This window comes from Myotis brandtii, unplaced genomic scaffold (genome assembly GCF_000412655.1).
Source record: "Myotis brandtii unplaced genomic scaffold, ASM41265v1 scaffold115, whole genome shotgun sequence".
Classification (NCBI taxonomy): Eukaryota; Metazoa; Chordata; class Mammalia; order Chiroptera; family Vespertilionidae; genus Myotis; species Myotis brandtii.
The window spans coordinates 21,158,041-21,174,775 of NW_005353967.1; the positions used below are offsets into that span (position 1 = coordinate 21,158,041).

General features: G+C 36.8%; 1 protein-coding gene across 12 annotated transcripts in view; it reads right to left on the reverse strand.

Moving 5' to 3' along the window:
• SSBP2 (single-stranded DNA binding protein 2) overlaps nucleotides 1–16,735 on the reverse strand; it is a 220,639-nt gene continuing 203,904 nt past the window's right edge. For 10 of the 12 annotated variants that reach the window (XM_005858104.2, XM_005858103.2, XM_005858099.2 and 7 more), the window contains 2 exons: nucleotides 13,243–13,341; nucleotides 1–5,499 (listed from right to left, as the gene is read on the reverse strand). In XM_005858104.2, coding sequence (XP_005858166.1) covers nucleotides 5,470–5,499; nucleotides 13,243–13,341 — 129 coding nt within the window. In that variant the 3' untranslated portion in view covers nucleotides 1–5,469. The remainder of the gene's footprint in view (nucleotides 5,500–13,242; nucleotides 13,342–16,735) is intronic. The other 2 variants (XM_014550279.1, XM_014550269.1) reach the window with 1 other exon arrangement.

Here is a 16,735-nt window from a genome sequence, read left to right on the forward strand (position 1 = left end):
CCAGATTCCAATTTATATTTATACATACATTGTACATTTATAAAAACCTTACAAATAATCCTATTTTTCCAGGAAGACAATATAGGTAACAATTTAACACATATAGTAAGAAAACATCTTAAATTCATAAAATCACAACGAGGCAAATTAAACAATTCAATAAGCTGATGGCTATTATGAATAAAGAATTCACAATAAGGACTTTTCCATTTTTCATGTTTGACACAATAGCATGTTATGTATTTATTCCAACATGTAGTTTCTGTTAAGTTTTGAATTGTCTAAATGTAAGGAAAGTAAACCATTCTGAAATATGATCTGATATAAAGCCATGTACACATTTTAATCAGTAGTTTATATTAAGAAAATTCCTAGAGTGTTGCTAAATTTAAAGTTTGTAAACTGGACAGATTATTTGAATTATTGTTTCTTAATAAGTAGAAGGTTAATTATATTTTACTGAACAATTTCACCATGACATGAAAGAAATTTAGCTGACCATGTATTGTGTTCTGAGAACACTGTGAGGAATCCAAATTTCACTTTTTTGGCAATGTACTGAGGTCATTTGGTGCAAAAGAGGAAGTGGGATAAAGTTTTAATGTGAATTGGGAATAAACACTTTATATCACTTTTCTAGAAATGTTAACACTCACCTTTGTCATGTTAATTGCATTTTATTTTAAAAATGAAATGCTATATATTCCTGGGAACAGATCATAACATTTCAATGACTGGGATAATCAAAATTAGTCCAATTTATCCTGAGGATAGTAAATCCAGAGAGGGAAGACATAAACTAATTCTATACATGAAAACACTTAGTCCCACTTTAGAATTTACAATACCTATAGAGAGTGCTGTATTTAATTTGTAAGGATGTAGACAGCAAAAATATTCACATTAGGCTACATACAGAAAGTATGCTTTTCTATTCAGGAAGACCAATTATACTAAGTTAACAGGGAAAACTTAACAGAGGAAATTCTGTTTAGGAGACTTATTCAACTGAGAATTTCTTTTTAGAATATAGTTTAGAAGAGTAATTAGAGAGGTCTCAGGTGTTTTTCATCTGTAGGTCATCTCTTTCTATCTGAATTACAGTTCCACGGGTAATGGTGAAATAAATTAAGAATGTCAATTCTACTTATTGTAAACAAATGTCAACATAAAAAAACTATACTTAATTACTGCACAATTCCTGGCAGTGAAGTGACTAATGATGAAATGATCATTTATGATCTTACCTTTAGATGCAGTGCCTTCATAAGGGGGCCTACTGTGGATGAGCTAACATGGGTAGGTTAAAGCTGGGCACAGGAGATCCATCTGCTTATGTCTGTACTACTCTTTTCATCCTAAATCACTTCCATCACTTACTTTACCAATGAAATAAAAAGCAATCAAAGGAAAGAATTATGTTGAATAGATATCAGTTGTGCTATAATAATGTAAATCATAATGGGAGTGTTTTGTGAGCCAACTTCACACTACCACCCCCAACAAACTTGTGCACATGTGCACGCGCGTACACACACACACACACACACACACACACACACACACACACACACTGAGTACGAAAAATGGAATGGTAATTCTAGTGGTTCACCATTCTTTCTTTTATGTTTCCAGCATTTCTCAAGGTATGGTACACAGGCCCAGGGAGCCCCTTACACATGCTTACAATTGGGTACTACTCTTTTAAGCAAACACAGACTCCTGTTTCTCACAGCAAATAAGAAACGTATTCCACCTTGAGGGGTTAAACAAAAAAGAACTAATCCACTTTTTGGAAATATTTTGGGCAATTTTTCCCCCTCCATATCGAACTTCTCCCTTAATATACACTCCTGCACCACTTGTATCAGTTAGTATTTTCGAGAAGTATAGTACCTAACACATCAAAATGGAGGGAAAACCAGTGTCAAAATACTATAATGCTTACCAAAGTGAAGTAGCTATGCTTTGTGGCTCTGTTTCTAATTAACCGTGATAATCAAGAAATGGAAATAGCAATGATTTCCCCTGGGAAAACTATATACTATATGCAAAAAAAAATTGTAAGGGCTCAGAAGGTAAAAATGTTCAGTCTGCATCTTATTTCTACTGGAAGGTGCAGGGACTGGGAGGGAGGGATGGAGAAAGCCACGCAAGAAACAATCAGGTCAAGTATGAAGGACTGGCACACTTTCTGCCAAGGGAGTTCTGGATGCTGCTGTGTGTTCCCAGAATGATCATGTGAAGAAATGGTGTGGACAGATGTAGGCTTCCTGTGTCCCAAACGGAACTCATTTATTTCATTGGCTGTCTTTTAAACTACAGGAAGAGTGGTAACTGAATGACCTATGAAATGCAATGGCGTTCAGACATCTTAGAGAACCATAAAAATAGAAATGGAAGTTTTCTCTATTTTATTCCTAGAAGGAAAGGGGTGTTTTGGGTACTTTCCATGGCTCGGAGAGCAAAATTAATATATTAATCTTTGGCAGGAGAGAAAACTTAACCTCAGGTTCCTAGCGGTGTAATTCTTATTCATCAGTGACTGAGTCCAAACTGGAACATTGAAAAGGAGCACAAAGATTCACCCACTGAACATGTGTGTATTGCCAGATCAAGGGCCCTCCATAGCCTTTGTTCCCATGGGCAACTTGACTATAAGAAAGACGGCTGGCTAAGATTATACATACCTTAGAGAGCATCTGACATGTATTTTCAACCGTGTGAGTTAGGCAGAATGCAAAGCAGAGTAATAAGAATTAATGTTTTCATCTATTACTTATTTTCACATTTCATATGTGCACTTTCTATGTTCAATGTAGGCAAGAATTGCTGACATTATTACTTGGAGGTGAAATATGTAGAAATAACTCAGGAACAGGTATTATATATCAAAAACAAACAAACACATGGATGGAGATGGAAAACACAAGAGAAAACATTGTCCTCTTATAGGAGAAAAGGAGGTTTAAATGATTCAAAACCTAAACAAAAATTAATATACAGATATAGTATCCTCTATTTGGTACATGAGAAAAGTATTTGATATTAAAATTAAGTATCCTTATTTTCTGGTTCTCTTGAATATAATTTTTTCCTTAAAAATAAAATTTCAACTATTCCGGGAATTTAAAAAATTTGAAATAACTATTTTTAATCTGGGTTCCAAGAGAGAAAAGTAAGTAAATACTTATGATGAGTTGATTGCAATACCTTGAAAAAAAATCAAATTTTACTCCTTTTTTTAAACCAAATAGGCTAGAAATAATGGAACCCATATTGCTAGTTATATTCCAATACTACCCCCCAAATAAGGGCCAATTAAAATAAGGTCCATGACTCTTGTGATAATAAGAAACAATACCTTCTTAGAAGGCAAATAAAAGAAATTCAAGATCAGTAACAATGAAAAAAACTCAACCAAACATTTGAAAATTCTAGATTAAGCTTAACCACAGGACTGCCGGTGTTCACACAGTTATCACAAACAGTGGAAGTTAAAATTATTCTGGTAAATTTATGTGCCAGTACAAAGTGTCATCTTCAAGCTGCCTTGGCTTGAGTCAAACAGATCTTTCAGTTTGAATTCTTCATGAAAGTCCTTGAAAGCCTGAAGCTGTTCTCCAGTGCACAGTCTTGGATTCCTGCAAAGGATGTAACGGCGACTCCTTTGATTAGAACTTAAATCTGAACATACATTTAACTCGGCCTCTCTTTTTCCCTTCAACAGATCTGCCCAGCATCCCTGTGTCATGCACAGGCAAACTCCTTATTTTCATAAGGAATAGATCACTACAAATTTTAGAGAAATAATAACCTGGGTCAGGAATCAGCAAATACATGTTAGAGATCATAAGCCTAAAGAAAGGAGTCCTCTTACCGGAAATTAAACAATGCTTTTCAAAGTCTTTGGAGTTTGAAAACATAGTGGATATTTATCAATTGTTATTTACATCACAATTTTAGCAGAAAAGATTACCAACTTATCTTTCTGAGTCTACAATGAAAGTTGTCACACTTTTCTATTATGATTTTGGTGTTTGTACCTAGGATTGCACACAAAAAATATCCTAAAAGATCTGGAAAGTGCCATGGGGCAAGGGGCTTTCATAAGAAAAGTGGTTAAATTTTTTTTCTAGCATTTACTCATTTTTTTTTCTGAACAGTGACACAATGTAGATGTAGCCTGCTGACGTCAATGGCCAAATGAAATGCAGTTCCGAAATGATTTCAGTATCGGGCTGTACCCTGGGCAGAGAACAGTGCCCAGCAGGGACCCTGCAGATCAATGCTGCTGCTGGGAAGCTGGGCACCTGGGCAGGAAGGCAGCAGCCAGAGCCCTGGGTGTGGGAAAACTCTTTCCTCCTTGGGCTGAAAGTCTCAGTCATTTGAGTGCATCTTCTCTGCAATGTCTATGTGGAAAAATGTTCACAAAAGGTCAGAATAAAAATCAGATACCAGTTCACATTAGTATGTTATTAAAAATTTAGCTCTAGTATTCCTGGTGACAAGTGACAGATTCAAGCAAATGGTTTTTCTGATCTCTCTGGTTTTTATCGTGGCATAAAGAAAATATGTTGCTAAAAACATGACAAGCCCCATCACTTTATTGCTATGTTCTAAGCAATTGGTACTAATTAAAGATTTTCTGTATCTAAAACAAACAAGTCAAGAATTTCATCTAAAGCAGTTATTGCAGAAATATACTGTTCGGTCCCAGTTAAGCTTTTGTTGATGTATTTTTTTTAAACAAAAGGTACAAAAATATTTTCACTAAAGGTAACTGAGAAATTGCTTGATTTGACATAAAGATGAAGACAGTTTCTTCTTCTTCTTTTTTTTTTTTTGAAAGAGTACACTTTGTGATTCACAGGGTAACTTGCATCAGACGCGATTTAATGAAAGCTCTCAAATAAGTGATTTTATTCCTATCCATGATTGCAGACATTTACAAAACCATAACATCTGAGTTCACCTTAAAAAATAACTTATATAAAGCAGTGATATACACAGCACAAAATAGTTCAGGGAGGGGCAGGAGCAACTTTTAATAATTAAAATGTAAACGTGAAAAAAAAAAAGGATGGAATAAAAGTCCCTACTCATTTCTACTTAAGATGTCATGTGATAGTATTTTACAATGTCCTGTGGGCCAATGTATGCATGTGTATATGTCCATATAACATACACATATACAATACATCCTCTTTCCCACACATATACATACACAGATAATTATTTGCAGTTCATTTTAGGGCAATTCTAATATGCCGCTCCGTACAGTTGTTTGAATCACGTTTGGACCCGCTTTCTTCACAAAATAGGGGAGAGAGCAGGAAATAAAAAGGTTGGTTTGGTGTGACTGAGATTCCTTTGTTTAACTGTACACTGTGATGAATAATTTTCTTCCCTAGTAGTTCTGTGAAGGGCTGACTCACTGTGGTTTTCATGAGGAGACTTGGTAATGGATCACACACTCATTGTCATGCTAGGGGAATACTAGAAAGAAAGAAGAATCCATATTTTAACAACAATTCTTCCACAGACCACTAATGTTCTTCGTGGTAAACAATAGTAACTATGAATTTTAATGTCTTATAATCTTTTATGCACAAGCTTTTAACCTCATACAACATAAAAATAAGAAACTATAAAAAGAATAAATGCATACAGAGTTGACTTAGTCCTGAAAGTTTTAACATTTCCTCTGGAAAGTAACCATTCACATTCTCTCCCTGGACTCAGGTGGATGATAATTACCCAGTTCCTCGGCCCTTTCCTTCCAGCAGATGCATGGGCATTTGTTATAATTTGGGTAAATCCAGTCCAAGGCTGAACCATAATGAAATAAGGTGGAGGGACAGTCTTGCTATTTACTAGCCATGTAAACTTGGGAGTTACCTAAGCTTTCTGACCTTCAGTGTCCTCACCTATACAATGGGTTTAATGATACCATCCACTTTAAGGGGGTTTTGGGAGGATTAAATATATAACCCTTAAAACCATGTATTGATTGAATACACAGCAAAGACTCAGTAAATATTTGATTAACAGTGTAAGGGAAACAAAACAAAAACAACTCCCAGCTGGCCCCAAGAAGTTATCATTAAAGCATTTAGAATATTTAAGAGTCTAGCTCAGTGGTTCTCAACCTTCCTAATGCCGAGACCCTTTAATACAGTTCCTCATGTTGTGGTGACCCCCAACCATAAAATTATTTTCGTTGCTACTTCATAACTGTAATTTTGCTACTGTTATGAGTCATAATGTAAATATCTGATATGCAGAATGTATTTTCATTGTTACAAATTGAACATAATTAAAGCATAGTGATTAATCATAAAAACAATATGTAATTATATATATGTTTTCCGATGGTCTTAGGCGACCCCTGTGAAAGGGTTGTTCGACCCCCAAAGGGGTCTCGATCCACAAGTTGAGAACCGCTGGTCTAGCTACTAGTATACTTAGCATATAAACCTCTTCCCTAATCTAATCTCAACCCACAGTCTTTTCTGGGTGGGTGGAGGGCATTGTTGTTACATGTTTCTTGTCAGTTCGATTTGGGTGAGGCTTTCAGAAATTTGGAAGTGGTCTCCAAAATGATTGTGAGAGGAATCGAGAGGAATTATTTGGATGATTATGCCAATCTACCCTCCTGTTCTTGAGGGACAGACTGTGATAGGAGAGTTGTAGAGCAGCACCTTCCAACAGAACTTTCTTTAATGATGGACATGTTTTAAGACTGTGCTGCCCAACGTGGAAGCCACTAGCTGCATGTGGCTACTGAGCACATGATACGTTGGTAATGCCACTGAGGAACTAACATTTTAATGTTATTTAATTTACTTAAGCTTAAATATCCACATATAGCCAGTGGCCCACATCTTGGACAGCGTACTTCTACAGCCTCCACTCCCAAGAGCATTTCTAGATTAAAATATGCACGTGCGCCCTGAAATACTGCACATGCTTTATTAGAACCCTATGAGGACCAGGGCAGAGGGGAGTTCCTTTTAACATGTTAGTAATGATTGTGCCTGTGGACAGAGGCAGGTAAAGTCCAGGGGGTTGGTCCCAGGTCCCAGGGACTTAACCTGGACCAGTGATGACCCTGGAAAAGGGAGCATACACGTTACAAAAGGGAGCAGATGGGAAAGAATGACATGGATTCCACATGAGCTGAGGTACTGCAGGAACCAGAAACAAGGTAAAAGGTGTGCACTTAGATAAGGATGGACTTATTAATATAGAAAAAATGAGATTCCCAAGAAAGAGCAGAAGGTGACAATGGCTCAGTTGGCTGGACAGAAAGTCATTAGGCGTAAATCCAGGGCTCAAATAAAAAACACTCATTGATCCTGAATAAAGGTGGATGACCAGGCCTGAAAACAGGTCACTAGACTACAGGGGAAGACTGTGTTAATCTTTTAAACACAGGTCAAATCAAGAAAAATCTACTTGTTAATCACTTAACAGCCTCAAATTTCTTTTCAGTATAAGAAAGCTAAATTATGTGTTACTGACTCTGTATGTTGCATTACAGTGAGTAGGGTGATTGAAAAAAGGAGACTGCCAGAGAAGAGAAAGGGGATTCAGTTTGATAGAAAACTTCTCCCCTTTACCCTTGATAATGGCAGCAAAGCAAAGCAAACAAAACCCAAAACCAACAGCGATCACGAACAAGGACTGATGAAATGGAGCTCACCCGACCCGGTGCTGGAAGGGGGATATGCCCCCATTTCATCAGAAGGTGCCATGCAAATCTCCCATCATAAACAATGGCAGCAAGCTTCAAAGAACTATGCACAGCTTTTGATGAAACAGAATTATATTTTGGTATTTGACTTTCAGGTGTAAGAATAAACAACAGGAAAATAAATGGATAGCAAGGTTTTATTAAAAGTAGAAAAACTTAGAGATTATGGCAAAAATAATGGGCACAGAAAAATGTAATCTATGCTTTCTATAGCTACTGTTCTTTACAGTAAGAATCGGTGATTCCATCAGTGCCGTCCAATCGGACTTTCTGCGATAGTGGATGTTTTCTGCGCTGTCCTATATAGCAGCCACTAGCCACACATGGCAACTGACTCTTATAATGTAGCTAGTGCAGGTTAGGAAGTGAAATTTTAGTTATATTTTGTTATAATTAATTTAAATTTAAATAACACAGCCAAATCATCAATCATTATTTCAAGACAAATATTTTATTGGGCATATTGTGCCAATAATCTAAAAACAGTAAGAGATACTAAAGCATTTCAGAAAAAAACTTTAAAGAAAATGTCTGAAAAAAAAAACTTGTGGAGAAGTCATAATGAACTCCAGAGATCATTTCATTTAATGCACATCTTGGATCATCGGGATTTTAGAAATTCTTCAATCCTTTTTCATAGGATTATTCCAGCTGATTCACATGTCACATATGTCATGTCATGTTAGGGAATGAAGTTATAGATATATTATAGCCTTCTTTCTAATATGCACTGTCAAAAGTATAGGTGCAGGTAAATAAATATATATATATACACATTCTCTGCATGTCAAGCATGTTTGTTAGTTGCTACCATCTTTTCAGTGACAATTGTTAAGATTTTTATCCTGTGATATTTCAAATGTTTTACAGAGAAATGAAAACTTGTTACAGATTCACTGGGAAGTTAGGAGAGCGAGGCTTGTCCGGGGAGGAAACTAAGTGAAAAAATAAGGCACACACACAAAAAGGGAAAGGAAAGGTCAGTCAGAAAGGAAGGAAGCAGTGGCTCCAAGCAGCACAACTCAGAAAAATTAGCAAGCATCCGCTAATGGTGTCTGGATAGTCTGCGTAGCTGTGAATGATGCTCTGTGTGTGTTTGGTGCAGGTTAATAGATTGCACGGATGTCTGAGTGTCTACATAGTGATGTGTTGTTTGCATGGCTCAGGCTACAACCTGCTCCCCTGCTGCTGCTTTATTGGAAATGCTTCAACTATGTAAAACTGAGGAACATCACAAAATTTCTAGAACAACCGCAGAATGTGCATGGCAAAAGGCATTCTGCTACTGGTTACTGTTCTTCGGAGGAGAAGTGGCTTAGAGTTTTCCAGAAGTAAAGGAAGAGTAGGTGTTAAATGGGGTATCAGATTTAGAGACATTAAATATTCATGGTGTACTGTCCTCGACCACCCTGCAATGTTTTCCTTGTGTGGCCGCCGCAGTATGTGAAGACACACTGTCATGTGAGCGGCAGGATCCTGGGATATCGGATTGTCCTGTTTCAAAACTGTTCTGAGTCTAGTTCTCCTCCAGGAGATGACAAAATGGCTCTGATAAAGCTGCTCACAGCATTAGTGTTTGGTTTGGCAAAAAGAGAGCGAAACCTCAAGGTATAATTTTCAGCACATACCAGCTTGTTTTACCTTTTAATGTAAAATATATTTTGAAATGAACATGCCTTGGTATGTACTAGAGAATCTATGGCTTTCCCTTTATTATACCCCTTTCATGCTCATGGAATGTGCATGATATCCATTAAATCCCAAACAATGTTTGTCAGTTCCTGTTTAATCACACCAAGAACACCTCAGATCTCACTATATTTCTATCTCTACATACGCAGATAATATTTTATTTTCTTAATGAGAGATAAGTAGACTGCAGCTACTCTGAGCTAAACTAAAGTGAGATAAATTTAGTGTGTATATGACTATGTAAAAAACATCGGCCATATGTGATTTCTTTGCAATAGCAGGAAATGACAAAAGCAGTAAGGGCGCAAGAGATGCTCTCGCAGTTTGTTTCTGATTCCTGTTTGATATCATGATTTTAATATCATGTTTGCTCAGTTGATTACAGTTTAATGCCATGGAGAAAATATTCTGCTAAGTTAATTCAAGAAATAAGGTAAGTGACTTTTTTACTTGAGAAGCATGAAACATTTATTTTTTCAACTAAGCCCTTTTGTATTCTGTATTTTTAAAACCAAACATTTCACCGAATTTACACTAGGGGGCATCTTTGTTTCTTGAAATAAAGACCTTGTTTACGATCTAATGGATCTAAAGAACAGAGGCTGAAGAGTGAAATATTCCCGATTCACGTTTTTCTGTGTAAAGCATGTTGGCATAGCAAGGTTTCTGACTGTGGTGGGGAATCTTTGTTTCTATATGAATTAAATAAAGAAGCACATGTGAAGTGACCAGGATAGTGTGTGTACATGATAAGCACTCAATAGATGTTTGCTTCCTTCCCAGGCCTCTTTCTGTGGTTTAGCTTCAAGATAAAGACCAACAAATCTTCAAAAGGCAGACTGCTCAGCAATATGTGCTTTTCAGAGTTATGGGCATTAAAAAAACCCCACGAACTTTAAATGTTTATTCATTGGAAAATTTTCTTTTGAAAGTACGTTCTTTTTTTCTTTTGAAAGTACGTTTATTAAATCTGGGGACAGTGAAACAAGGAAGGTCTTAGGATAGAAGCAGCAACAGGGGAGAGCCCAGGTGGGGCCACTCTGGCTCTAGAGCTGTTACAGGACAGAAATGAGCCAAGGCGGGGCTGCTGTCAGCTCACTGGGAAGTCGCAGGAAAGGGGCCTTGCAGACATTATAACTTACTGGCGATACCTAGTCTACTTCTTCCTGAGGCCTTACATTTGTCAGCATGGAATCTCTTTTGTCTTCCTTCCTCTCTGCTCTCATTTCTTGATCTTTTAAAAAAAAGTCTAAACAAAAATGTGTGGTGATGTGATAGAGAAAACCACAGAAAACAGTGACATCATTCATGAGGCAGAGCCCCCACCCGGTGAACAGGAGAATGGAGCCCCAGGGGGACCTGCTGCTAAGGCCGCACTACCTCCAGTGGGGGTGCCCTTTCTCAACCACCATCCAATTATTTTGCCTTTGGAGACTTTTCTGGTGGGGACAGGAGAGAGGGAGGGAGAAGAAAAGGTGGGGACTGTTTTCCCTAACTCTGCAGAGCATTTTACCTTCTTCTAGGCCTCAAGGGCAGGGGTCAGGGTGGGCGAGGCCCTGCTCCAGCTGCTCTCTTTTCTATGCACAAATTCACAAAAGGACCTGCTGTTCTACGAGAACATACTCCACTTGGGGTTAAAGGGTGAGGCTGGTGTGTATTCTGCACAAAGACACTTTTAAAGTCCTGTTATATCTGATTCTTTGATCACCACAGGGAGAATTCTGGTGCCAACTCTGAGGTGTCACCCCTTCCCTGTAAACAAGGCAGCAGTCAGGAATGACAGATCTGGGAGGAAGGAGAGGGGACAGCTCCTCTGGAATTCATGTCATATGGAAACTTTAAAAAAAGTTTTCTTATCCAATCTAAAATAAATAATTTCCTCTATGCTTTTAAAACACCTGGTTTATACCTATGATAGTACTTATTAATCTGACATATGGTTTAATTAGTTTTGTAAGTATGTTCTCTCCATCTGATTACATTTTTTGAGGTTAGGGATGTGTTATATTTATCTCAGAATACTTTGTCCTTAACCTACTGCTTTGCATAAAGCAGGCTCAATAAATGTTGAATTGAACTGAAGTAATTATCATATACCCCACTAATTTATAGCATTTTATTGCTGGAAGAATTAGCATAAAAATAAATGCATCTAATTAGATCAAGTAAACATTAACCAATTAATTAAAATTAACTAATTTGTCCATAGTCTTGCAACAAACTAATGAAAGAACCAGGGTGTAAGAAATAATTTCCATAATCCTAAGCATTATGACAAACTACATAGTTTCTCATGTATTTCCTATTTCCTCATCATGAATGGGCTACTCTGGATTTTTTTAATATGAATTTTTATGTATGCCTTCTTTGTCCTTGTTAACATACATATACACAGAGTGGGGCAAAAGTAGGCTTACAGTTGTTTATATGGAAAATAATACAATAATTAGTAAATAATATTAATACTACAAAAATAAGCTCTTTTTGCATACTCACAACTGTAAACCTACTTTTCCCCACACCTGTGTTTATATGTCCTGGAAATAAAACAGACAAACCAAAGATCAGCATAACTGCATTTCTAGTTTTAACAGAAGTAAAGTAAAAAATCAGGGCCAGTCTTATCCCATGCAGAGGCGCTAGGTCAACACCAAGAAGTAAGAGAGTCCACAGAACACCCAATCTTGGGTCCATTTGGAAAGCACTGTTCTGTGCAAAAGTGGGTAAGTGACTAGCCACTGCTTCAATTCTGATGGTGTCTCCTCTACTGAAGGTTGAACTAGGGCAACATGAGGGAAGCTTTTTGCTCGGATTCTGTTTGTAGTTGGTAGATCCTCCATAATCAGTTTTAAAGATGGCGATCATGTGTGGAGGCACTGGCCCTGGGACTGAAATTCGTCTGGGTCTGAAACCCTTTCTGCCATGTTCCAGTCCAGTGGCGCTGAGCAGAGAGTGTGCAGCAGCAGCAGCACCTACAAAGCTTTTCCACATTCAGGTTTGCTCAGCCCCACTCCTGGAAATTCTGATTCACCAGGTCTAGGGAGGGTTCTGGTAAATTCTATTTTTAAAAATTCTATAGATGCTTTTAATGTGAAATATTAGTTTAAAAGTCATTGTATTATGTAATAACCCCTTGAAAAAAGACAGCACGTTGTCTTTTTGGTCTCACCAGTGCCTAGCACAGCCCATTGTACATGCTCAGTGATTGTTTATTAAATGAACAAGTGAATTTTATTGCTTCTCTTTTTGTTCTTGTGTACCTCTATGGAGATATGAATGATACTGCCTTTGCTTAACACTATACTCACACTCAAAAAAGAAGCTGGGTAGTCAGCTTAGGTTAAATGTAAAAAACAGGTTAACAATGTAAAACCAGGGAGTGAGGCCTAGTGGAAGTACAGACATCTAGATAATTTTCAGAGCCTTAAGGACAGACAGCACTAAGCACAGACCTGGGTTTGCAGTGATCCAAGACATTTTAGTAATGGGAGAACTTACAAAAATTATCAAATACGCAACCTATTTCCAGTGTGCTCCTGATGGTGGATGTTCTGTATGAGAAAGTTAGTATTATAACTTTTGTTTTTGTAACTATGTATGTACATGGGAGTAAAAAAGAAAAAGTTTATTTTTATATTTTTTTCAAAGAAATTTCACTTAATTTTCTGACTTTTAAAAGATCAACCTATTGAACTCTAAACAGTTGTAATAATGGCTTTATGCATTACTTCTAATAGAAGAGCTTCAGAAATAAAATCTGGATATAATAATGTAGTCAAGGGAATACTTACACTCTCACTCTGAAAAGGATTTAAGAAATTTCCCCCCATTTCGCTATCATCCCTTGGAGTGCCCGGTTGATTACTCAGGCTCATATTATTGGGAGAGTTCTGTAAACAAGATTTAGAAAACAAGGCATTGTTGAAGATTTTAATTTCCCTCTTGCATTGTACTGTTTCAAAATTGGAATCTATAGCAGCATCTCTACGGACAAAGCCGACTTGTGATTCTAATCTTAGAGCATGTTTTCTGGTTCATTCTTTGAACCTTGACAAGTACTAATGCTTTCCCAAATGAAAATTAAAAAACACACAGAACACCCGAAATAACCCACCACAACTCTTTTTCTTAGTCTCAGAATCAATATTTATTCAATTTCCCACCCTCAGCTTACAGAGTTCCTAGAACTCTGGAGAGTTTAAAAACATTTCCAGCAGGGGCACGATGAAGAGCCAACCTACTGATCAGGCATGACGGAGTGACACCTTCTCTTGGTAATTTTATTAGTCAAACGTCAAAAGATCACCGTTTTCATAAACATTTCCCTTTTATTTCACATACGGTTTGCACAGTAACACTATTTTAACCATTATTTTTATATGAACCATAAGGAAAAAAAGAAAATAGTTAACAACTATTGTTAAGAACAAGAGAAATACCTCAGGACCTGAGAATTCAATATGTACTTTTAGAAGAAAAGAAGGCTCCGAGATGAACCTGCGTTAGAACCTTTTTCTATCATTAGTTTAAAAATAGATTTACTTTGAAACTTTCCTTTAAGATAAAATGGTTGATATTAGCAATCTAATCAAACACCAAGCAGTACATCACTTCATGTTCTATTTAAATTTTCTAGTCTAATTATTACCATACAATGTTAGCCCTGTGAGGGCGTCTGATACTCCACATCTATAGGAAATACGAACTGAATGGCATTGGCGTATAAAGCCCGTTCTCACAGTACTGCGACTGTGACTGAGGGACTCTTTCAAGGTCCAATTTATAGACTTGTAAAAAGAAACTTCAAGGTTAAAATTTTTTATTTGTTATTTCAAGTGAGAGAAAGATTTAATATTTTTTTCCCTAAGCCACTGACATTGTACACTTGGTTTTCGGCTGTTTAAAAGAAAATTGCACTGACGGTGTGGCTTAACTAAAGACAACTTATGTCATAAAATTTAAAATTGTATGAATGAGAATATGTGCTTTTTTAAAAATAAGGCTAAGTGCACAGCAGACACAGGTACAGGAAGCGGCAGAGTTCCGCTTGTATGCTGTCCTGCTGTGCACCCCACAGGGAGCAGCTGACAACCAGGAGCCTCCGAGTCCACAGAAGCTCCATTTGCCAATGAGCCACACCAGCTGGAGAACCATGGTTAATAGCAGAAAGAGAACTCTTTTTTTAAAAAATGAATTATTCTTTAAAAAATGTTAGTTTTCCAAGTATATTGAAAAGCAAATCTACATTGAAATGAACATGGATAACTTGATTTCAAAAACAACAACATGTGAGTAAAATTTAATTAAGTGCAACTAACAAAGCTATACTTATTCATGATTAAAGTTACTAACTAATCAAATATGTTTGGAAAATGGGAATGATAATGCTGACTTAGATAAAAAATAAAAGTAAATTTATACAAATATTTTAAGATTCACCCCAAATCTAGGTCTTTTAGGTGAAGGCAGATTTCTGTCATTTCATATATATGGAGAAACTGATAATCTTAGAATAAAAAATAATCTAACATCTACCTAAGGGTATGTGAGGATGCACCTTGGAGCTGAAGACTTCCACAGATTCAAACAAATCTATGAAATATGCCCTCTCCACTCTAGTGGAGCGTTCACATTCCCAGTAGCTCCTGAGGTGCCCCAGAGGAGCAGCATATCTGATTGAGTCGCGGTGTTCTCAGACTCTGCTGCGCTTTTGCCATATCTCATTTCTTGACTTACAATTTTGAAAGTTTATCAACTTAAAATCTGATTCCTGACTCAACGTGTTCATTTTAAAATATTTGAAATTTGAAAGTAATATTGCATTACTATTTAAATATTTAGAAATATTTAGAAGAAATATTTTTAAAACACTCCCAGTGTTATTATTTTTGTTTTTCGTGCATTATTTTCATATGGTGACTCAGCATTGCACACTTTTGTGTGGGGTTATATAAGAACACTGAGAGGAAGATACAAAACTGAACTAATACCAGATCTCTGAAACCTACTCCTTTCTAGTTCACTGGGCATGTTTGAAAATCTTGAAATCTTAAAAAAAAAATCTGAAGTAATCTCTATAAAATGCTGCAAAAAAAACAACAAAAGTTTCTAATGGGGGGTCTTAAGGAGATTGTGCTGTCCACGATCACTGAGTGACATGATGAAGATAAAGTCACACTCAATACAGGCACCTGAGGAACAGTCAAGATGGTTCCAAACAACAGGCCGGAATAAGTTGTGAGGGTGGGTGGCAATGAACTGGGTGTATATTTCAGTTAACTGTAGGTATGTTTGTGTGCAGTGCTCAGGAGATTTTATCATGAAGGCAAGAATATAATGCACAAAAAGGGCTTAGGTGGGTCAAAAAGGCACTCCAGTTGCTTAAGCATATAATTAGGGAGTACAGAGCACAAAGAATACAAGCAAAATTTACTTTTAGCAACATTAGGCATTTTGGTTGCATTTTCTACTTCAGTTAATGTGTACTTTATTCCTTACTTGTAGTCTAAGAATTTAGCTTGAAAAACTATAGTTAAAATTATATTAATCCCATTTTCAAAGGATTTTCTTACATTCTCATTCACCTCACCCTTTTTTTCAAACTGGAATGTTTCCCCTACTTAAGCTATGACATCATATACAAATGCTATTTTAAGTATACATGTGCCTGTGCGTGGGCTCACACACACCCAATTTCTTCTGGCTAACACATTTAATTCATTTAGCTCTCTCTTCTGTGATTTTTATCTTGCAAGTATTCTTCCATATCATCTCTTAATTAATTAGTTATTGTTCCTTCTCCCATCTATCCCCAGAAATTGCTCCAAAACTTTCAAACTGCTATTTAAAAAGGGAACACTTGTAGAAATTTGGGCTCTGTCTATAATTGGAAGAAAATAATATTGACAGTATTCTTAGCCCTTTGGAAGTGAATTTTGATTTGATTTCTCACAGGCAATAGCAAGGTTTATAAGTGTCATTTTGACTCTGCCATTTTCCCAAAAGAAAAAACTGCCAGTCCAGGTTCCCCCAGGGGGTTAAGTGAGCGAGAACTCAGGCTCACAGCTGAGATGATGGCAAAGATCTGTAGTTGTTGATGGGCAACCCTGCAAATGGTGTGGAATACTGAACTGGAACTAAGGTTCATGAGGTTCGAAAGGTTCAGGTTGGAAAGACTCCTTCGATAATTTATTAAGCATGACATGATCAGATTGTGCCTTCTGATTTTTTTCCAAACTAAAAAAATATAAATGCTAAGTATCTTAATGTGAACTGCAGAATTTA